The sequence below is a fragment of the Heptranchias perlo genome, chromosome X (genome assembly GCF_035084215.1).
Source record: "Heptranchias perlo isolate sHepPer1 chromosome X, sHepPer1.hap1, whole genome shotgun sequence".
Classification (NCBI taxonomy): Eukaryota; Metazoa; Chordata; class Chondrichthyes; order Hexanchiformes; family Hexanchidae; genus Heptranchias; species Heptranchias perlo.
The window spans coordinates 3,419,924-3,443,330 of record NC_090370.1 but is presented as its reverse complement, the minus strand read 5'-3'; the positions used below and the strand labels follow the sequence as shown (position 1 = coordinate 3,443,330).

The 23,407-nt window shown below is 41.8% G+C and overlaps 2 protein-coding genes across 6 annotated transcripts in view; both read right to left on the bottom strand.

Annotated features, from left to right (window-relative positions):
• Positions 1-8,823, bottom strand: part of naca (nascent polypeptide associated complex subunit alpha) — a 36,452-nt gene extending 27,629 nt beyond the window's left edge. For all 4 annotated transcript variants that reach the window (XM_067976513.1, XM_067976516.1, XM_067976519.1 and 1 more), the window contains exon 1: positions 8,813-8,823. The gene's annotated coding sequence lies outside the window, so the exon portion shown is untranslated. The remainder of the gene's footprint in view (positions 1-8,812) is intronic.
• Positions 645-23,407, bottom strand: prim1 (DNA primase subunit 1). 2 transcript variants are annotated; one of them, XM_067976511.1, is made up of 13 exons: positions 23,258-23,407; positions 20,576-20,733; positions 19,404-19,510; positions 18,565-18,638; positions 17,818-17,954; positions 17,653-17,711; positions 16,391-16,500; positions 12,890-12,966; positions 11,442-11,574; positions 10,430-10,499; positions 8,752-8,849; positions 7,099-7,197; positions 645-851 (listed from the first exon to the last, which is right to left on the bottom strand). In XM_067976511.1, exons 1-13 carry the CDS (start codon positions 23,370-23,372, stop codon positions 838-840), a joined length of 1,251 nt encoding a protein of 416 aa, XP_067832612.1. In that variant the 5' UTR covers positions 23,373-23,407; the 3' UTR covers positions 645-837. The 2 variants fall into 2 exon arrangements, with proteins under 2 accessions (XP_067832612.1, XP_067832611.1); XM_067976510.1 differs by lacking the exon at positions 645-851 and adding an exon at positions 3,641-5,734.

Sequence of the window (23,407 nt, the reverse complement as noted above, 5' to 3'; positions counted from 1 at the left end):
CCTGATGGTGAATAAGGGTATATATTTATATTTTGGTTATCTAGCACATGATTCATTGCTAAAGCTGCTTCTAAGAAGCTTGGTTTCCCCTCCTAATGGTGAACACGTCTTTTCCAGCTACACATTTCTTTTCCCCTCAGCAACTGTTTTTAAAGCCCAAGTGCATCGAAGATTTGAATGCTGCTCTTATATTCGGAGATGCTAGTTTAATACCTCTATCACACTCCTGGACAGGATATAAGAAAAGGTTTTGTGTCGGATAGGCGATCCCTTTCTCACCTCTACGCTCCAACCTCTCTCTTCATTGCAACCTTTCTTGTATCTCTCCATTTTATCCATGACTATAGTCAGTGCTCTTTGATCTTTTCTCTCTTGTTCCTTCTAAGCTCCAAATGCAACTGCCTATATCCTTTTCCTCCTCCCTACATCCTCATTGTGTTGAAATAAGGGGACTGATTTTACAAGCCTTGGCCACCACTGGACTGTGACAAAAATTAGGTATTTTCATCTAGGTTTTGGTTTGGCGGCTGCCCCTTTAACCGAGTCATAATCCACAAGGAATTTAGTAGCTAGCTGAGCCTGAAACCAAACCTCTCTTGATACAATGTCGGAAGTTTCATTGGTCACAGGCTAGAGAGGGATAATTCAAACTTAAACAGTGTTATGCAATTGGCTCATCTTACAGTTCCTTTCTGAATTTGAGGAGGATCAGATACTCCTCAGAATTCAAAATCGAGGAAACTCTTTTCCAAGATATGAACGACTGATTCTGCTTGAATTGAGGGGCCATTTAGAAATCCCATGAGTGGAGCAGTTTGAAATCTGAGAAGCAACCAGTCAGTATGATATTCCTGAAAGGAAAAAGAAACATTGTGTGTATTTAAGAGTTATTCACAAAAAAGTTAGGTTTATTCTTAGACTTGCAATTTTTAAAAATTATTTTGTCTATGAGGAGATAGGTGAGCGGTTGACCACTTTTAAGAAAGTCAGATAATAGTTTTATATTATGCGCTTGTTCATCTTTTGTACATTAAATTCTTTTGATGCTTTAATCTTAAAATGAGGATTTTTAAAATTCGTTCATGGGATGTGGGCATCGCTGGCAAGGCCAGTATTTATTGCCCTTGAGAAGGTGGTGGTGAGCCGCCTTCTTGAACCACTGCAGTCTGTGTGGTGAAGGTTCTCCCACAGTGCTGTTAGGGAGGGAGTTCCAGGATTTTGACCCAGCGACGATGAAGGAACGGCCGATATATTTCCAAGTCTGGATGGTGTGTGACTCGGAGGGGAATGTGCAGGTGGTGGTGTTCCCATACGGCTTCTGCCCTTATCCTTTGCGGTGGTAGAGGTCGCAGGTTTGGGAGGTGTTGCAGTACATCTTGGAGCTGGTACACACTGCAGCCATGGTGTGCCGGTGATGAAGGGAGTGAATGTTTAGGGTGGTGGATGGGATACCAATCAAGCGGGCTGCTTTGTCCTGGATATTGTTGAGCTTCTTGAGTGTTGTTGGAGCTGCACTCATCCAGGCAAGTGGAGAGTATTCTATCACACTCCTGACTTATGCGTTGTAGATGGTGGCAAGGCTTTGGGGAGTCAGAAGGTGAGTCACTTGCCGGAGAATGACCATCCTCTGACCTGCTCTTGTAGCCACATTATTTATGGGGCTGGTCCAGTTTAGTTTCCAATGTGATGCTCTACCGTTTTTGAAGACTGGAATGATAGCTTATGACTGTATAGTTACAAGACAGGGTTTGCTGTTCATTTTCTAGGCACGTTACCAAAACCTTACCTAGCTAGATCTGAAGTCAATAATCAACACTCTTTAGAATATGGCGAGTTGACACTTACCCATGAGAATGATCTAAGATACAAGAGCCAAAATAATCCAGCAGAAGGTTAGAAAAGACCCAAAAACATAACATGCATTATAGGCAAGTACGCACAGGATTTCGGGATATGCACAGCCAGTGGACAAGGCTGATGGTGCACATTAAAATAGGCCCTAAAGACTCACTAATCTGCTATTCTAATTAATTTTCCCAATACCTAAAAACTGTGCAAGTCTTACCTCCCTTAATCTTTCTAGCGATGGATTATATGGACTGTGGTACAAGGATTTACAAACCAGCTATTTTATCTTATGGTAAGAGAAACACCAAACCAAAACACAATTGAAATTAAAGTATAAAATTTCAACTTTCTTGTGATTTGTTCTTGGGATCTCAAGGCCTTGGAGAGGGCACAGAGATCGACCAGAATGATACCAGTGATGAGGGACCTCAGTTATGTGGGGAGACTAGAGAAGCTGGGATTGTTCTCCTTGGAGCAGAGAAGGTTAAGGGGAGATTTAGTAGAGGTGTTCAAAATTATGAAGGGTTTTGATAGTGCAAACAGTTTGTCATTATTTACTCTGACAGGAGGGTCAGTAAGCACAGATTTAAGATAATTGGCAAAAGAACCAGAGGGGAGATGAGATTTCTTTTTAAACCCAGCAAGTTATGATGATCTGGAAAGCACTGAAAGGGTGGTGGAAGCAGATTCAATAATATCTTTCAAAAGGGAATTGGGTATATACTTGAAAAGGAAAAATTTACAGGGCAATGGGGAAAAAAAGGGAATGGGACTAATTGGATAGCTTTCAAAAAGGTGGCACAGGCATGATGGGCTGAAAGGCCTCATGTGCTGTAAGATTCTTTAAAAAAAGTATATTAAAAAAATGACTAACTTATCCCTTGCAAAGCAATGCTGTCTGATGCAACCAAGCAGTGCTGCACAGTCCAAAGTCTGACCTTCCCTTTGTTGAACTCTTCATTTGCTATATTTTACAATTGGCTTTAGGTGACCGGTGGCCTCTGCAGCTGGTGATTCCACGTTCATAAATTGATCAAACGTCTCAATCATTTCCATGAGAAGTGAAGTGATTTGAAGCTTCCACATCATCCATTGCTTTGAAGTAACAAAATAAACAGTAAAGAATTGCAGCACAATAATGTCATTACTGACTACAAGCATAGTCACATCAGGTTCTGTGCATTCTTAGTGATATGGTTGCAGCGTGCGATGATATAGTTTGGATGCTACCGCCAATCTTCTCTATTTTAATGATCCTGTGATTGTCTATGTGCCTCTGAATTTTGCTCTTTTGCTACTCTTCAGCTCCAAATACAGTCATATACATTTTCCTTCCTTCTTGCAATTTCACTGTACTGAAATCCAAGGTCCACCGCAGCATCCCCGACTCATTCTTTCCCATCATCTCGTTGTTGTGGAATCCTTTACCTCCCTTTTTACAATCCGTTTAAAACCTAAGCTAGATGTTAATCACTATTCCCTTTGCTTTCCTACTCTTTCAATTTTGATGGTGTCTTACACAATGGGCCTTGGATAACTTCACTGAACCACTGGGAAATTTCTACATTATACTGATACTGCAAGTCTGAGTCTTGGGGTGGGAGCTGGCAGAGTTCAAATCAAGACTCTACTCTGGATTATAAAACAAATTGTTTTCTCTCAGACTTTCTCCATAAAGCTGTTGAGGAGTCATACAAAAAACATATTAAAGGAGGCAATATTTCATGTGATGCCTGAACAAGGCCTGTGCTACATCACAGCGAGGGCCATTGACTATATTTGGAAGCAGAAATCATTTTCACTCAAGATTTATTGCACACTTGGGAAGGCAACTGCCACAGCAAACAATTAATCTCAGACTAGAGTTTTTATAGGTTTCTCAGCGTAAAGCAGTTCTTCATTCAATTTTGAACAGTCACAGAAACTAGGTTTCTAAGTGTTGTGAGAAATACAGAATCATTCCATATATCTTGGATGCGGTCACTTTATAGACCTGTGTATTGGGTGGTATTTGATTGTTTAATCAGCTGATTGGCACAGGCGTGCATGAATTATTTCATTCTGAATGATGAACATTTTTTTTTCTGCACCAACATAATAGTTCGGTAACTCCCTTGTCCTGTGATTGAATATAAATCCAGGAAGACCATACCTACCTTGAAACGAAATTTAGAATTGATTCCTTTACCCAGTATTTGTCATCCTTCAGTTTAATGAGCCTCCAAAGATTGCAGCTAAAATAGTATATGCAGGCATAACAAGTGCTTACACAGAATTAAAACATGCCCTTGTGCTGCACAGAAATGGAGGCTGCCTGACACTAGCTGTTTATTAGACATAGCGGGTATCTGTTGTAGGACTGCCTGCTTTGTTCAAGTACTGAATGTGCTTGCAGTTTACAAAATACATTTTCAGTCACAAAAAATCTTTCTGTACATTTCTCCTGTTGAGCCGCTGACTGGAAGAGAAAGAAACAATTTTCACCCCATCTCTCAAAGATGCTGATGGTTACTAGGGTATGGGTCCACAGGTGCCAGTAGCTTTTCAGTCCTTCACGTGGCTATTCTTCACAGGTGAACTTGAAAACATGGAGGAGATAACTTTCTGCCACCCTGTGCATGATTTATCCAGCTCATCCATCATACCTCAGTGGAAGAACTGAGGAAACCCCCGGAAAAACACTGCCGGTTTTCCGCAGCTCTTCTGCTAAAGTTACAACAGCCAAGCAGAAAGGATATATTGGCCTTGGAAGGGGATACATCACAGATTCACCAGAATGATACCAGGGCTTAAAGGGTTAAATTACAAGGACAAGTTGCATAAACTTGGTTTGTGTTCCCTTGAATTTGAAAGGTTGAGGGGTGATCTAATCAAGGCATTTAAAATGATTAAGGGAGTCCATAGGGTAGATACAGAGAAACGATTTCCTCTGATGGGAGTCCAGAACAAGTGTGCATAATAAAATTAGAGTAAGGCCATTTAGGAGTGAAATCAGGAAGCACATTTTCACACAAAGAGTAGTGGAAATCTGGAACTCTCTCCTCCAAATGCCGTGGATGCTGGGGGGCAATTTAAATTTTCAAGACTGAGATTAATAGATTTTGTTAGGTAAGGGTATCAAGGGATATGGAGAAAAGGCAGCTAAAACAAAATCCAGTGCTAGGGTCACATCAAGGGAGAAAAACTAAGAATCAATAAATAAACGGTTAGTCTCCCATGGTATTGCTCATGGACAAAGTTTTTTTTTCCAGGCCTCTCCCTGGACCTACTCATAAATTGAGTCACTGGTTTCCAGGGGCCCAGGGTTTGACCTCCAACTTAATTACAAATTTCAGGCCTCCAATTTAGTTATAATTTCAGTTGGAAACTGAGTTTTTAAAAGTTTTTGTTACTCCAACTTGCTTGGTTACATTTTGGTCCAACTTTTAAATGGTAAGCTACTTCCACTTAAACTTTTCAGCTTGCCTTGTTTGTGTTGTGGAATGTGACTCCCAATCAGATTGATCCTGGTTAACCATATGACTAACAGGAACCCATCAGAAAAATAAGAGGGGCCCTTCAGACAAATCACACAAAATTTGGATACATCAATAGATGCTAATAGATACAAAATTATTATACAAAGACCTATAATTAGCAGGTTTGAAACAAGTGTTCCATTGGCTTTCTTAGCTGAAGGCAATCCAGAGCTAAGGAATTGCATTTTGTTTAATAGTGAAGAACTTTTAAATGTTCATCGTAGATACAGGAGCAAGTCCAGAAGGCAAGGCTGAAGGTAGTCACTGGTTGCAGGTCTTATGATCTGATGACTCAAGCTGATAACTCGCTAAAATGTGTTTGAAAAAGGAACCCATTCATTGCTGACATCAAAAATCTCTTTCTATATCTGGAAAAAAATATATAAATATATAATGGATCAAATAGGCCCTTTAAATATAAATACCAGGTACAGAATTTCGCTGAAACAATTTTTTTTCTAATTTCACAGCTGTACTTTTTAAAATTCCCTATGCTGCCCCCATATCATGCACTATTCCTCACTCAAATGGGAGGTTAGCAACTTGCTCACAGACTACTCTTAACATCATGAACCAGCCACAAGGAGATACCCAGGAGTATCCTGAACGTCTCATTCTTCCAATTTGCTCTCTTCTTGAACTGCCCCTGCCTCCACTATCATGGCTACTTTAAGGCACAGACATCAGCATTTTCACTGCCTCCAGGACTTTTTAAGTAAAGTTCAGTACTCGAGCAGTAGATCATGCAACACGTGGTAACTGTAGAAACTTGTGGGATGTGTCTTGGGTTGTCAGGCCACAGCAAACCACTTTCCCCAGTCACGTGCAGTATCCTGACAAGTGTTGCATTTGTTGGGGTCCCATTCTTTGGACGAGATGTTAAAGGATACCCCCTCCTCACCCTCTGCCTGCTCAAATATTGCCACCAGACATTTAAAGCCAACTTGAAGAGCAGAGGGTTTTCCCCAGTGTCTTGGCCAACATTGCTCCCTCAACCAACACCATCTAAACAGATTAACCAGTCATTCATCTCTGTTATTGTTTGTCAGGCACTGCGGGTACAGAATGACTGCTGCATTTGCCTACGTAATAGTCTTTTCACTCCAAAAGCAATTCACTGTGTGGAGCACTTTGAGATGTTGATCTTACATGATATAAATGCGAGCATTTCATTTCTTTCTTTTCGTAATTCAGGAGGAACAGGCATAAATCTCCAGCCCATTACTTCACTTCACTAGCAACATTCTTCTGAGCCACGGCACAAGACCAAGAATTCAAAATTTAAAAAACGGAGCTCCTGCAAGTCAAACCAAGTCTTCACACTTGAGAAAAGCTTCTAGACTTAACTCAAAGCAAAGTCATCCCTTATGGTTTAATTCTAAAATGTAAACATTCCAATTTTTTAAAAAAACACACTAAGCAGGAGATTCGCAGTGAAAGTACTGGCCCTTTCCAGGAAAAAAATTGGATAGCTCTTTCAAAGAGCCTGGCACAGGCACGATGGGCCGAATGGCCTCCTTCTGTGCTGTATCATTCTATGACTTACATTACTAAAAAGGATTTGAAGAGTCACTGAAAGCACAAGATGCTGAAAGTAAAGATATTTAGGCTCCATGTTTCCTGCATGGTTGTAGACAAATCAGTGCTGGCCTGACTTACTAGGCCTGCATTGGCTTTCCCCAGAGCCCTGTATTTTGATAAGTTCATGCTGTACTATCCCGATGATACTCACCACTCTGTTTCAGCAGCAGGCCCTTTCGTGACTGCTCCATCTTGTCTAAAAATTGCTCAAAAATCTTGATGGGCCCCAGGAGACTTGTTTTCTTATAATCTGAGTGCAGAGAAATGAAAAGGAATTCATTCACCCATGTGCACTACATTCCCTTGCAAATGATTTCTGTTTTGCATTCAGTTTGTTATTTTCCAAAAATCTACTTTATCCCCATTTAATTATTCTTCCCAATTTTTTCCCATCCCCCAAGGTATTGACTAGAGTACAATCCCTCCCTCTCACAAATAGCTAGCATGTTAGCCTAAACAGCCAGCATGCTATTCCACATTGGGAGGCATCACAACAGTCCTATCTTGTCTACCCCCAACATTCACACTTTCTAGCAAGAATCCTGACCAATCTACCCCTCCCCAAAGAAGTGCTGAGGCCTTATTGTGGTACTCTTTCTGCTGCCTCAGCTAACACCACCAACCGGGGATGGAACCAGAGAGCTTCCTGGTCTGTATGATTCAGCTATTCTCAGCCATTAAGGGGTGGGGGAAGAGAGAGAGCGCACTTGAAATCCATTTTAAACAGTGGATTTTGCAGGCAAAGTGCTGGAAGCTCTGCTCAAACCCACAATCCCCCAATACTGTCAGGTGTTTGTTCCAATTCCACATGAACCTTCGAGTAGCCGTTTGCACAGTGCCACTGGCAGGAGCATGGAAACAGGCCACTTGCTCATTATTTCAGCCAGGGACAGCCTGTGGAGACTATTAGGAATATGGATTTTTTTTTAAAAACTGGGATTTTACAGTAATTTCTCCTTTAAGAAAAGCTTTTCTTCTGATTTCATAAGACATCCCCACACCACTTCATGACTGAAGTGGTAGCTTTCAGGTCTGTACCAATGTTGCTATAAACGGAGAAGTATGAGAGACGAGTGCAAGGCCTGCAGGGAGCGAGGGCCTGACCCCTTACTTAAAGAATAATGCATAACATGAAAAAACACAAAATTATACTGTGCTTTTATAACAATGGATACTTGGTGAATTACACTGCAGTAGTCCAAATGGGTGGTGGGGGAATAGATTGTCAAAGGCCATGACAGTGAACCCCAAAATAAGACTCCTGGCACTAATTCATTTATAGGTGTCTGTTATAGTCAGTTATCTTTGAACTTAACAGTCACACCATATGATGTATGATAACAAGCATTAACTTAAGCACCCCTAAAGGCTCAGTGGGCAAGGACACTACTTGGTGTAATATTGAGCTATAAGACCAGGAAAGCCTATAGGTTCAATCTCAGGTCTATGAGTTAGCCTGTGTGGGATGAGGGCCTACAAAATTAGCCTGTGCTCCTGGGCCAGGAATGGAAACAAATTTTAAAACACAGCCAAGGTACTGCTCTGACCTCTATCCATTGACATCTGCAGGTCACTTTGGTGATATACCAGAGGGCAACCAGTGCCCTTGGAGCCAGACCCCAGCAGAAGTCAAGACCTTCAGGGGAGGAAGATGACAAAAATACATGGGGGAAGAGGGAAAGAGGATGATTACTGGTTTTAGGAGATGTGATCTGAAGATATATTGGACCTGCAGCATTACTAAGAATTGCTCCCCCACAGGAAAAGTCACTATCTGGTGTACAAATCAGAATAAAGGCTCTACCTCTGGTGCGACGCTTCATCTCTGGTTCCTCACCATTCTCAGTGCTTGTATTCTCCTGCTCTGCCTCAGTTTTCTTATCAAGTTCCTGGCAAAGAGAACTGAAAGAACACACTGCATTAGGGATCATCCTGCTGTAAACTACAGCAGTATTTACTTTCCCTCAATTTTCCTAATCCTCTTCTCTGGAAGATATCGTAGTCTTGTTGGGGTAAGTTTACACGGGTGGCAGATGCCCTTGAATACCGAATCCCCATTACTCGTGAGTTTAGACAGATTGTGCCTGCACACTATCTGACGGTGAATGACATAATGACAGCATTGCACTCAGTCCTCACCCAGCATCCAAACATGCCACGCTTCCAGAGGGGGTGGGGTTACTGTATTGCAATTGGGCAGAAACCAAGTGGGTTTTCCCCCTCCCAATAGGAAATGCCAACCCGGATTTCTCCCAAAGGTATTGACTCCTTGTTGGACTATGGTCATCTTCTCGTACTTTGCCCAACTGACCTATTATTCACGTGTGAGCACTGATAATGGGTTTTGCTGGCTTTTCAACCACATGGACCATCATGGCTGAGCTCGACCCTGTCCTTACCCAACATCCACACAAGGTGCTCTTCCAGCAGGGCTTGCTGGACAGCAATCTGGAGCAGGAACCCTGGGTGATTTTCCCTTCCCTAAACCAACAGCACTGCAGCCAGTTATAGCACCTCCCCAACACAACTCAGATTGGGAAGTCACTTTGCAAGTTATTAGGTCAATAAACCCACATCCTTCAACTCCAGTTACTTGGCACGTTGGAGCGTCAACATACTCTACTTGGACTGCGGCATGATAATCACAGGTAAAAAATATCTGCCACATCAGCAAATCATGCTTGAATAAACAATGGCTACAGGTGTGGCTAGCAAGATCCAATTGATAGTAATGCAAGATGCAATTTCAATCAATGGAAACTAGGCTTAGAACGAGTGCTTTAATAGTAGGAAGTTCTCTGCACTAAGCCAGGTTGTGCAGAGGGAGGTGGTACTGCAAATTAGCCTCAGCATTCATGACAAGGGAAGAGAAGAAAAAAGCAAACACAAGTAAACATATTCGAATCCCCATCCAACAACACCTGCTAGAAGTGTGCGGTATGGATGCCAGACAAGGACTGGGTCAGGCTTGGCTGTAATGCTCCCTCCACCGCTTCCCGTGAACTAGCCCGATGATACTTACCGACGACTGCAGATACTAAAACAAAAAGCACACCCTTTTTTTGTCTTGCATTTCTCAATATTTGCTCAAAATGCACTTTACTAAGTAGGAAAACCTATTCAGAATATGAAGTTCAAACACAGGCTGTGCCAACATGGTGTGAGGTTAGCCAGTAGGTGGCACTGTAGTGCAAGAAAACAGGTTAGGGTTAAATGGAAATTCACTTAATATTTTGGGATCAACATTGACATTCTATAGAACCCACAGTCTGAGGTCACTAATTTACATTCACAATTGCCTGGACACACACATGTTGCAAAGTCATCCTGTGGAGCTACATCCTGTACCTTGCCTAAACTTTAAAGAATCTTGGTTACGACTACATATACCAGTGTATTTACACAAAGCACTAACACAGTAAAAATCAGTTAAGTTGCTTTTTGAATATGTAAAAATAACTCGATGCCAATGTCCTTCCTACCTTATTGTAGGCACACTAAAGGGATCAAACTTATCTAAAGTCTTCACATCCATAGGCACTGAAATGCGTCCTGAAACAGCAACAGAAATGATAAGCAGAATACTTGCACGCAGAAAACTTTCAAAAACTGACCAGTGGCACTCAATAGAAATGACATGCTGCCACTACAAAACATTAGTGACAGATTTTTTTTTTATATATACACAGTCTTTAATATTAAAAATGGGGCTGATGAAATAGCTTTAGTACATTGTCATTTCATCTGCAAGGCCTGGAGTTCAAATCTAAGCACAACTGGATAAAAGTCTTCTCTTTTCTAGTTGCAAAGGGACCTCGCAAGATGAATTTGGGATCGTCTGAAACCAAATCCTAGTGCCTATGAGTCGACAGCACAAAACAGCCAATAATGGCAGAAATCAGATCAGAGGCTGCAAGGGTGAAAAGTATGGAAAAATGTGACAACGGTGGCCGTAGAGGACACTCCAGGTTGGCACTAAGGCACATTATTGAGGCATAGTAGAGGGAGCTTTATTTAACTCCAGATCTCACCTGTACAATACCAGGCCTTGGAGTACCTGATACTGGGTGATAAAAGTAGCAAATGTTTCATTATCCAGGGCTGACAAACCTCACTTTGAACACAAAAAGCTATAAATTAAAGAAAGATAATATCCAATACTTTCGCATGGACTTATTCAGAAGCCGAAACAAAGAACTTATGGCCTGGAGACATAAAGACATATGACAAGTTATCAACCTCAGCTGTGCATGGGGCCGGGGGGGGGGGGGTCGGGTGACTAAGGAGGAGGTATCTAAGAGACCAGACAGACACTCCACCAGAGCAAGGGAGGATTAAAACAAACAATCCACTTGTGCACCTCAGTTGCAAAGTAGCACTGGCGTAGCCCTAGAATTATGTCTAACTACCTGTCAACCTGGGATGGTGCAAAGCACCGTCAACTTTTGAGGGAAGGAAATAAAAGACACAAATACAAACGTACAAACACATTACCTGTTTTGGGATGGACAGAAAATGGGCTTTTCAGCAGGTGGTTGACACCTTTACTGACGTTCACATCCAGACGAGGATAGCAGTACTGCAGCATTATCTCTTTTAAATGGTAGGTATTCATATTTTTGGTTAACTGTGGAAAACCATTTGATGAATTACAATTTACAAACATAAGCAGCTCGTAAAGCTATAACACCAGCAGGCCAAGATTTAAAATAGTCATGTATTCAGTCATGCAGCTAAATATCAGCCATTTGTGACAAAGAAAACCCAACATTTTTACTTAGAGCCGTAATAACCAACCTAGAAAATTTATAAACGTGTTGGCCAAACACCAGAGATAAAACCCACTACGTGACTATGAAGAGTACGAGAGCACGCTACATTCCGTATCCCCCCCTCCCCCAGCTTTCCACTCCTCTCTGTAAGGCGCTGATTTATACTGGGGTACGGTTACCACGGATATGGGCAGTCCTCCAGTGGCTCACCCAAGTGGCCATTCTTTACGTGTGAGCCTAGACCAGAGGGGGGATGGGATGGGACATAACATAGATGAGTCTCATCCAGTCCTCATCTGACATTCATATATGCAGAAACTCCAAAATCATGGTATCAATACAATGCTCAAAGGTTAATCAGAACCAATTCCTTGTAACTTACTCAGAATTTCTATGGTCTTCCTCAGTGATGGATTAAAAATGATAGAGCAGGATAAATAAAGCCCATCATACAGATCATGCTCAATCAACTGTAAATTACTCCTCAATTAACTTAAAGCAATCAGGAATTCTCTGTTCCGAACGCATAATGCATTGACAGCACGATAACATGCTCTGGCTGTTAGCATCTGTATCGACAGCTGTGACTGCTTGAATAAAGCAGTCAGGATTAATAGAATAGGTCTCCCGATAGCTTCGTGGGTAAATGCACTATATGGTGTGGGAGTAAGACCAGAATGTCCTAGATTCAATCGCGAGTCTGTGCCGAGTTAACTAATCTCAGGCAACGTGCTGTAATTGGTCTCTCCATCCCTTTTGCCCAGGAGTGCCGAGAGAAAGTATCAATACAGCGATCCCCTCTGGAAGGGTGTGTGGATGTTAGGTGAGGACAGAATGAGCTCACTGTTTTGGCATACACACGAATGATGATTTGGGCGAGGAACCCAAGGCTTCCAATACCTGTGGAACTTTACTCCAGCAAGGCAGTGCTTTCAGAGGAGAAAGTGGAAAACATTTCATGATTATAAACCACTTGAGGTTTACATAGAATGTACAGCACAGAAACAGGCCATTCGGCCCAACTGGTCCATGCTGGTGTTTATGTTCCACACTTCATTCCTCCCACCCTTTAAACGCAACAGTTTATATAGTCATCCGATTTCCTCAATCGCACTGTTCTTTGTAATCGCTCTCAGGTATCGGATTATCTAATAGAACGTGACCACTTACAGTGCGATGCAACAATTCCCAACGCTGGGCTGAATTTCGCGCTTTAACAAAATCTATTTGCAATCCCTCTCGAAACTGTGCATGGTTGTTAAAGAAGATACTGCATTGTCTCATGAAAATATCTCAACACATTTTAACCGAAGAAGTGGAAGCTTAAAGGAAAGAAACAAATCTTACGACTAGACCAACTCTTGTAAGGAACTTAACATTCTGCTCCTTTGCAATATTGAACATTTGTGTAATACTAATCTAAGAAGTTGTTGTGTAGCCTCTGCTGTAAATAACTGGGTCAACATGTCCCAGCATAAGTCTGTTACACTTATACACCAGATTTTGTAGTGTAATAAGTCACACCATTGGGCACCTGCGTGCCGTCTAAATACTTATTGGGTTATTGCAACAAGGGTCCAATTTACAGTAAGCAGAGTTTAAAAACAAATTCAATTCATTCTCGGGATATGGGTGTCGTTGGCAGGGCCAGCATTTATCGCCCATCCTAATCGCCCGTAGCAGCTTGATACAACTGAGTGGCAGTTAAGAGTTAACCATGTTGGTGTGGGACTGGAGTCACTGCCAGACTGGGTAAGGACGGCAGGTTCCCTAAAGCGAATCAGTTGGGCTTTTAAGACAAACTAACAGCTTCATGGTCACTTTTACTGACACCAGCTTTTTATTTCCAGATTTTGTTGCCATGGTGGGATTTGAACTCATTTACCACTGGATTACTAGCCCAGTAACATAACCACTACACTATCGATCCCACACAAACAAAAAGTTCCCAGGAGATGGAAGAATAGAGTCAGGAATATAACCTACCAGTTGAGTGAGTAAACAACTTGAAAAAAAATCATGAAACAATCTTTGATTGGGAGCTGGGAATATCTCCACGGGCAGGGTGGGGTTAGCAAAAATACCCAAGTCACCTCCCTCCACTCTCACACCCATAACCTCTTGGCTGGGGAGAATGTGGTGTAGTATTGAAAGAGTGCAATCATATTTTGAAAGACAGACAAAAAAGGGACTTCAAAAAAAACACACACTAATGAATTTAGGGAGTTTTTTTTCTAACCTAGCAACACAGTCAGAATGTGAATTTTTGTGGTCGAGATGAAGAATGTTCCTGCGGTGAAATGGGATACTTCCTCACATTTTTGCAACAGCAAGCAGGCATTGCATATAGAGCAAATCTGACCCAAAATATGTCTTAATCCCCAACTTCAAACAAGCACCCCCTACTGTAACAGTAGGGCATTTCTCACTAGCCATCAGAGCAAGACTTGCGATTAGGGCAATTTTCTTTTTACTTGTGGGCTCAGACCCACCAAGAACTGGACTATCCTTGTTTTCAAATCCCTCCATGGCCTCGCCCCTCCCTATCTCTAACCTCCTTCAGCCCTACAACCAGAGATCTCTGCGTTCCTCCAATTCTTGTCGCTTGCGCATCCCTGATTTTAATTGCTCCACCGTTGGTGGCCGTGCCTTCAGCTGTCTAAGCCCTAAAGCTCTGGAATTCCCTCCCCAAAACTCTCTGCCTCTCTCTCCTCCTTTAAGACGCTCCTTAAAACCTACCTCTTTGATCAAGATTTTGGTCACCTCTCCTAATATCTCATGTGGCTCAGTGTCAAATTTTGTTTGATAACGCTCCTGTGAAGTGCTTTGGGACGTTTTAACATAGAAACATAGAAAATAGGAGCAAGAGTAGGCCATTCAGCCCTTTGGGCCTGCTCCGCCATTCAAAATGATCATGGCTGATTGTCTAACTCAGTACCCTGTTCCCGCTTTTTCCCTATATCCTTTGATCCCTTTAGCATTAAGAAATATATCTATCTCCTTCTTGAATACATCTAATGACTTGGCCTCCACTGCCTTCTGTGGTAGAGAATTCCACAGGTTCACCACCCTCAGTGAAGAAATTTCTCCTCGTCTCGATTCTAAATGGCATACCCCATATCCTGAGACCCCTCGTTCTGGACTCCCCAGCCGTTGGGAATATCCTCCCTGCATCTAGTCCTGTTAGAATTTTATATGTTTCGATGAGATCACCTCTCATTCTTCTAAACTCGAGTGAATGTAGGCCTAGTCGACCCAATCTCTCCTCATACGTCAGTCCTGCCATCCCAGGAATCAGTCTGGTAAACCTTCGTTGCACTCCCTTCCATGGCAAGGACATCCTTCCTCAGATAAGGAGACCAAAACTGCACACAGTACTCCAGATGTTGTCTCACCAAGGCCCTGTACAACAGCAGTAAGACATCCCTGCTCCTGTACTCAAATCCTCTTGCAATGAAGGCCAACATACCATTCGCCTTCCTAACTGCTTGCTGCACCTGAATGCTCGCTTTCAGTGACTGGTGTACGAGGACACCCAGGTCTCGTTGCACCTCCCCATTTCCCAATCTATCACCAGATAATATCTGCTTTTCTGTTTTTACAGCCAAAGTGGATAACCTCACATTTATCCACGTTATACTGCATCCCATGTTCTTGCCCACTCATCCAACTTGTCTAAATCACATTGGAGCATCTTTGCATCCTCCTCACAGCTCACATTCCACCCCAGCTTTATGTCGTCTGCAAACTTGGAAATGTTATATTTAGTTCCCTCATCCAAATCATTGATATATATTGTGAATAGCTGGGACCCAAGCACTGATCCCTGCGGTACCCCATTACTACATCCACTCCCTCCACCACCGGCGCACCGTGGCTGCAGTGTGTACCATCCACAGGATGCACTGCAGCAACTCACCAAGGCTTCTTCGACAGCACCTCCCAAACCCGCGACCTCTACCACCTAGAAGGACAAGGGCAGCAGGCACATGGGAACAACACCACCTGCACGTTCCCCTCCAAGTCACATACCATCCTGACTTGGAAATATATCGCCGTTCCTTCATCGTCGCTGGGTCAAAATCCTGGAACTCCCTTCCTAACAGCACTGTGGGAGAACCTTCACCACACAGACTGCAGCGGTTCAAGGCGGTGGCTCACCACCACCTTCTCAAGGGGCAATTAGGGATGGGCAATAAATACTGGCCTTGCCAGCGATGCCCACATCCTATGAATGAATAAAAAAGGCGTTATATAAATGCAAGTCATTGTAAAGCTGCCTAAACTCATCTCTCACAAAACTCTTCCACCGTTAATCACATGGCAGAACTGGCTAGAAGATTCCTCATATTCTAGCCATATTAATACTCCAATCAAGTCTACTCAAATTAATGCTGAAGTCTAGAGCACCGTTGGGATCGCTACTCGTGGCCACGAGAACTCTAATCGCCAGACTCATTTCATTCACGAAAATACCAAACAGAAAAGTCAATCAGTCTTCCCACTTGGACTGGTTTGAAAACCAGGCCCAAGGATAGGATAGCAATGTTTAGAGACACTGCAGCAAGCAAATTGCTGCAGCGATTAAATGCCAACATCAACACAAAAAAGGAATTTTTAAAAAGTTAACCATGGAGTCACCAAATATTGCTAATGCCAATGAAAGGATATCATCAGGGGCCAAAGCTAGGACTTTCTGCCAGGTTTCTTTACTGCCAAAGATGTCTTGTTTATCCACTGCATAGTCTTTAAAGTACCTATTTATCACGTTGATAGCTTCCCTACAGGTGGATCAAAAGCAATGGTTAGCAATTGGGCTGAAGCAGTAATCATTCCCACTCCACTCTTCAAACCACCTCTGCAACACACAAGCAGACAATTACGTGCTTAGATCTGGGCTTTTAAAAAGCCCAGACATAAATTCAGTACGTAGCTAAACAATCTCAATAATCAACTGATTTAGAATTTCTACAAAAATACAAACATAATCAGAGTATGAATCCAATAATACAACCAACACTCCTATAACACAGTCATAAAAATGCAATTTCACTTATTTAAATCACCGTAATATATTGCACATTACACAGCATATCCTCTGACTCATTGAGCAATGTCATGGGAGATCTGCTAGTACTGTATAATATAAAAGCTTTACATATGCACACACTTCGGTCCATCACACATTGTAATAATGATGACAATGCACAGAAAACTCCAGGAACACAAAACACTGGAGCCACAATATCTACAGTCTCATAGTTGACCTTCCCATAAAGATAGGGTTCTGATACCCAGCCTTGAATATTTAACCTTTGAATGAACTCACCCAGTGTTTATTCATTAATTATACTTTTTGATCTTAAAAAAGGACACACACTTTAGTAGCACAATAATACATTGTGTTTTAAATAGTATAATGTTCCTGTCTTCATACAACCGCACATCTCTTGTGATTACAAGACAGGGATCCAGCTACAGATGGATACATTCAAACATTTGCACATAGAAAGACTTGCATTTATGTAGCACCTTTCACGACCTCAGCATGTCCAAAGCACTTTACAGCCAAGGAATTACTTTTGAAGTGTTGTCACTGTTGTAATGCAAGGAAATGCAGCAGCCAATTTGCGCACAGCAAGCTCCCACAAACAGCAATGAAATAAATGACCAGATAATCTGTTTTAGTGATGTTGGTGGAGGGATAAATGTTGGCCAGGACACCGGGGAAGACTCAGGTCACTTATGTGCTCAGGTCTCTGGAGTGGGGCTTAAACCCATGACCTTCTGGCTCAGAGGCGAGAGTGCTACCAATGAGCCAAATTTTACACTTAATCCACAAAACGAGATTAGTGCCTTATAACCACACTCGGGTATCTGATATTCTCCACGTAACCATAGATAGAACTATTTTCTTACTCTACTGCACTCACTCAATAGAAGGATGAATGGGATGAGTCAGATGTACTTTCTTGATTGTATCTGTTCCACCCTGTAAAACAGCCAGTCACATTTAGCATTATAAACTGAGGATAGAATGGTTACAAGCTATGCTTTCTCTAAAAGGGCAATTAATCTCACGGTTATAAGATACATACCTTAACCACACTCAGGTATTCTGCAACAGCAGACCGAGCTGCCTGGGAAAGCTTTCGTGCATTTTCATCACAGACCCAGCAATGGACACCTCTTCGGCCTGAATACACCCAGAGTCGATGCTGAAACCCAAAGTCCTCTGTATTGTGAACACAAAAAAACGGTGTTATAGCAGGAGTGCGACTTATCCATGGGCACCTGCGACAATGAATATCAGAATACACATACCACTGGATTTCTATTACTACAATAATACTATTGCAGTTTAAAAAGTGTTTCATTTTACTCTCACCACCTCCCCCCCCCCCCACCAATTTCAAGGGCAATATAGTATATTGTGCCACAAAATGATTGGACATGGGTTTGAGCCACATGTTAAGTTGCTGATTACATAGAATTTACAGCACAGAAACAGGCCATACGGCCCAAGTGGTACATGCCGGTATTAATGCTCTCAGTGCACGGGGACGCTCCAGGTGGAGAGAGAAGAATAATACAGAAACCAAAACAGGTAGGGCTCGTATTCCTGAACATTACATAGTGAGCCCCATTGGAACGGGTGATGCTGTTCACTGTCCATTAGCCCGCTGACACTCACTCAAGGACAATGCCACTTGGGTCAAGCATCAAAAGGCTGTAGGCAGCTATGAAACTGTACCCAAGAGTCAGTGCCTTCGGGAGAGAAAAATCGGATGAAAAACTTGAGAATCAGAATTACTGGAGAGAAAATAAATGCAACGCAATTTTACCTTCCAATGCTCTATCCAGAATCTTGATAGCAATGGTCATGAGTGTCCAACACTTGTGGCAAATGTCTGCAGAGCTGAAGAATACAAAATAACTTGACTGCAATCTTTCAGCATAATAAGACATTCTATGTCAATATGAACACAACAGGCTAGAGTTGTTATCTACAGCAGACATTAGGAACGTTGAACCATGACAATCTAATACATGCCACTCCCTTCAAAAATCAACCTCAACTTTTAACAAAAGACTTTTTTTTTAAAAAAGTAAAACTTTTCTACTACAACCCATAACAGGTTAGCCAGTGATGAATCTAATCTGATCTAAAATCTCCCATTAATGGGATTTTAGGTTCCATTTTACTAAATATATGAATAACTACCTAGTCAGTTTTCCAACAGTTCCAGATTACTGAGAGACAAAGGCTGTGTCCACATCTTTAAAACAATTCTCATTACATTCATTTTTCTTTCTCCAATTTCTGCTAGATCTGTGGAGTAAATGAAAATGCAATAGCAACCCTTTCTGTCACTAACATTACACAGCTCAGAGAGCCTCAAAGTTCCTTGGTGAACATACCTGCTTTGCACAAAAGAGGCATCTGTAATTTTTTCACTGCACTCCGGTTAACAATGTTACACTCTCCAAACACAAGGTGCTTCAGCATCCTCAGTCTCAATACTACTGTTGGGATAAGGGAGCTGCTTTTAGCAATGTTAAAGCAGGGAGTCAGTGCCTGGACAATGTTCTCCAGCAATCCAATCTGCAGAATCGCTAACTGTAAAAGCATCCTGGGTTTAGCGCTGTAAAACGCTGGGCTTGTGCGAAAGCATTAACATACCTGCAGCAGGTTCTGACATCATCATAGTCGGTCATATCAATATCAAAGACCAGCTCTTTAGCTTCGGGCTGGAAGATTCCGGACTTTACAGAGTTATGCTGGCTAGGCTACAAAAGAAAAAACACTGAAGAGTTATGAATTGCTGGCAAAATTTTCTAATACCCAAAAGAAGGGCATAAACCAAAGAATAAAAATGACATTTCACTGCATGATCAAATGTACCCATTGAATTATCTTGTGTCTTTTAATATCTTCATTGAAGTTTTTACTTGAAGGACTCAGCCTCTCCCAAAAGTTCAGGGGTGGACTAAATATTTTTGCCCAGGGCTGGGACTGTGTATGGATTTGAGTCCGAGCATGTGGAATGTAGATAAATTCCCAGGATGTATAATTGATGGGATATTTTCCTTTATCGCCTAGCACCTTCTGCCCAGTAACTCAAATAATTTTGAAAAACAAGAGGTCAAATTTCAAAAGCTTTGCTGAGGTAAAATGTATAGTTTTTTTTTTTTAAATGTTGTTGGGATAGCTTTTGTTTCATGTTCTATAAACGTGAAAAAGAGAGGGGCAAAGAGAGATGAGAGAAAAAAAAAGGGAGATTATGGAGAGAAAAGTGAGCGAGATCAAGTAACAAAGACACCAGAGGCAGACAAGTGACTTACCATGCCCACTGTCATAGGGCATCAACTAGTAATGCAAATATTATGTCTGCACACAATTCTTGTCTACAAAATCTTACTTCCTGTTGTTACATTTTTGTGTCAACTTTTTCATTACAAATTCCCATGTCCACATTTATAATGGAAATCTGCCTATGTATCTTGTCGGGCTGTAATTACATCTTCCTGTCAGTGGTGATGCTGTAGCTCCAATCATCCCGAATTCCCAAATTGCCTCAGGTTTTGCCATTTAACTATAGGTATGATAAGGACCGAATGTATGGCTTTAAAATGGGGACTAAATTACACCTGCACATCCTGGTCCAATTATTTCCTGCCCACTAACCCGGAACACTTCACTCTGTTTACAACACCATGGGTGATCAACTAGCAGCAAATGAACACTGATGCCTGGGACATGACAATTATGATTTTTAAATTTATACATGTGAAGGTAGTTTTGTACTCAGTTTATGAGATTGGAGTCATTTGAGGTACTTGCACAACAGTTACCTTGTGTGAGTAGACAGCTCCAATGTCAATCTTGTAAGGGACCATTTTCTGCATCTCTTTCTCCAGTTCATTCTGATTGTTAAAGGACTGGTAACGTACATAGATGTCATCTTTCAGGGTGAAGGAGAATTCTCGATTCTGGAAATAGTTCTTATGGACTGTTGACACAAAGAGAGAGAGTAAAGATCCGGCCCCAGTGTGGTACTGAGCCATTCAGGCCAGGACATACTTTTCCAAGAAACATATTGTACAATTAGTCAATGGTGTCACTAATTTATTTAGCATATTGGTACCAATACACTACATGGAAACTTGCACTTAAACTAATACACTTTCATGTTAAGTAATTGGCTTCTTGTGCGATACCAAATTCATTTTTAAATTGTACCCACCCCTTCTATCACCAGTGACAGATGTGTAACCACCAGTATTTCACCATGGCTATTCAGCTCAAAGTGTGCTCGCCAGTCACAACCCAGGTTTGGGAGGGAAAAAAAAGTTGTATGGTTGGGTATTTTTAAACTGTTCAGGTGAACACTTTCAAAATTTCCCACACTCACCATTACACTGCACCAAAATCCTAGTGACAATAGATTTTTGTTGTCAGGATGAGGGAGATGCTGTCATGGCTGCATTTATTACCCATCCCTTATCCTGGCTTGTGTTTTTTTTACAACTGAGTGGTTTAAACCACTTTAGTGAGCATTAATCAACCACATAGTGTGGGACTGGAGTCACGTGTAGGCCAGACCAGGCAGGTTCCCTTCCCTGTCGGGCAGCCGTGAGCTACTTGGGTTTTTAGCAGTAAACCAGCAGCTTTTCACGGTCATTTTTTCCCCTCCTGCTGCCAGCCTACAAAGAACAACATAGATTAGAACAGCTGACAGTATTGTTACCATTTTCACTGTTCAGAATGTGTCACAAACCAGCTGTGAAACTTCAAGAGATGGTATTTAGCATACAGAACCTGTGCAGAACTACCCTATTCTGAAATGCTGTGTAAAAGGCAGCAAGCCTGGTGTGTTATCATAGAAGTTACATGGTTGACATTGCATTTCAGTACTTTTATGGTTGAAACACTGATTTAAATTCAGTTCTTTCCATGACTCATTTCAGCTGTTCCTTTCAATAATTTTGTAATTGATTTCAGTTTAGCCCTTAAAATCTGAACCGTTGACAATCATCTAACTTGGTAGCTGTGAGACATTCTAATCAGGAGGATGGGTATGGTAAATTCATACATGTAGCAGTTACAGTTGTCAATGATATAGGTCAGTAATTAAATTGAAGGGTTCTGACATGACCTAAATCACAACAGACATCAGCATGCAGAACTTTCTTGCATCAGTAAAGACTTCCCATTAAATAATATTCTGTAGTTCCCACATTTCATATATAGTGGTCTAAATTAGTTACAGTCTGGCTGTGTCAATATTGGCAAATGGAAGTTTACAAATTACTATATTTAAGTGATTGGGCCACAAAACATTGAGTAGCATACACTTGAAGGCCCAAAAAGCCCTATGTGTTGTACTAATTAACAGCAGGCTTTATGTGGTAGAAGATACATGATAATACCTAATACTCAGATACAAAATGGTGTTTTGTGTTCACGTTTGTTACATCAATCACCCTTCTAGTACCTCCCCCAAATGGCCATGTTTCACAAGGCTGGACTAAGGGCTAACAAAAAGCAAAACAAACTGCAGATGCTGGAAATCTGAAACAAAATAAAAGAAAATACTGGAAACACTCAGGCCAGGCAGCATCTGTGGAATTAATAGTACTTGGCCAGTGGGGAGGTCGACAGCCCTTGGGTCTGCTTGCCCTTTTCTTTCACCACACTCCTGGGCTACTGGAGCTTTTGCCAAATTTTCCAAGCTTCCCTCCCCCTCTGCTATTCTGTTGTAATCATTCACACATCCTCTGGGTCATGGGTATATCTTTTATTTCTCTAATTACCTTCTTTTGTATTACATTTGTCATTTAATCATCTCCTGTGCTCCATCTAATCACAGACCATTCTTTTTCTCCCCCACTCCCTTTTCCCTGGCTGTTCCTCCTTATAAACCGTTCTTCTGTAACACCTTCCTTCCAGTTCTAACGAAGGGTCGTAGACCTGAAACATTGACCCTACCTTCCTCTCTTCACAAATGCCACCTGACCTGCTGAGTCTTTCCAGAATTCTGTTTTTGTTTCAGGCGTGGACCCTTCATCAGAACCAGACTGTGAATGCTGCTATTCGACTATAGGGGGTACCACAGTCAAGCCCAATCTTATCCACATCTAATGCTCACACAAGTGCAATTCCAACATGGGGGCACTGGATAGAAATCAGAAGCAAGAATCTTGGCAGATTATCCCACCTTCCAAGCCCATGAGATTAAGACCAAAAAGCGTCGCTTCTGTCACTGTGGCTGAGATCAGCGAACTCAGCACAAACTGGGGAGTGAACCTGGGACTTTCTTACCCAATGTTCATTTTAAACATTTCTGATACTTTATATTACAACACAGGGGCAACAAAAAGGGGTTAATATGTAATAATAAAATACGTTTCAAGTCAATTTAAATATGTAATGGAAAAAACACGCGGAAACAAGTTCATTCCGTTTTACCCGAAACCAGGAAGAAAACCTTTTGCAGAGTTACGGAAGAATTTTTTTTTATACGTCTTCCTTACCACCACCGTAGTTTAGCCACCTGAAGTACTGAGGATATGGGAAGAGGCGTCTGTAATAAATGGGAAGTAAATCTGGTAATTCAGACGCTTCGTACCGACTCTCAGTTAACGCCATTTTCTGAGCAACAACTGCTGCAAAAAGCGCGCGGA

What these genes read in the sequence shown, in the direction of transcription:
- prim1 (XM_067976510.1), bottom strand. Translation starts at nt 23,372, where the DNA reads ATGGCGTTAACTGAGAGTCGGTACGAAGCGTCTGAATTACCAGATTTA. An exon ending in GAGCTGTCTACTCACACAAG is followed by an intron (nt 19,511 to 20,575) that starts GTAACTGTTGTG and finishes TTTCTTTTGTAG; the next exon opens with CCTAGCCAGCATAACTCTGT. An exon ending in CCTAGCTTTGGCCCCTGATG is followed by an intron (nt 12,967 to 16,390) that starts ATATCCTTTCAT and finishes ACAACCATGCAC; the next exon opens with AGTTTCGAGAGGGATTGCAA.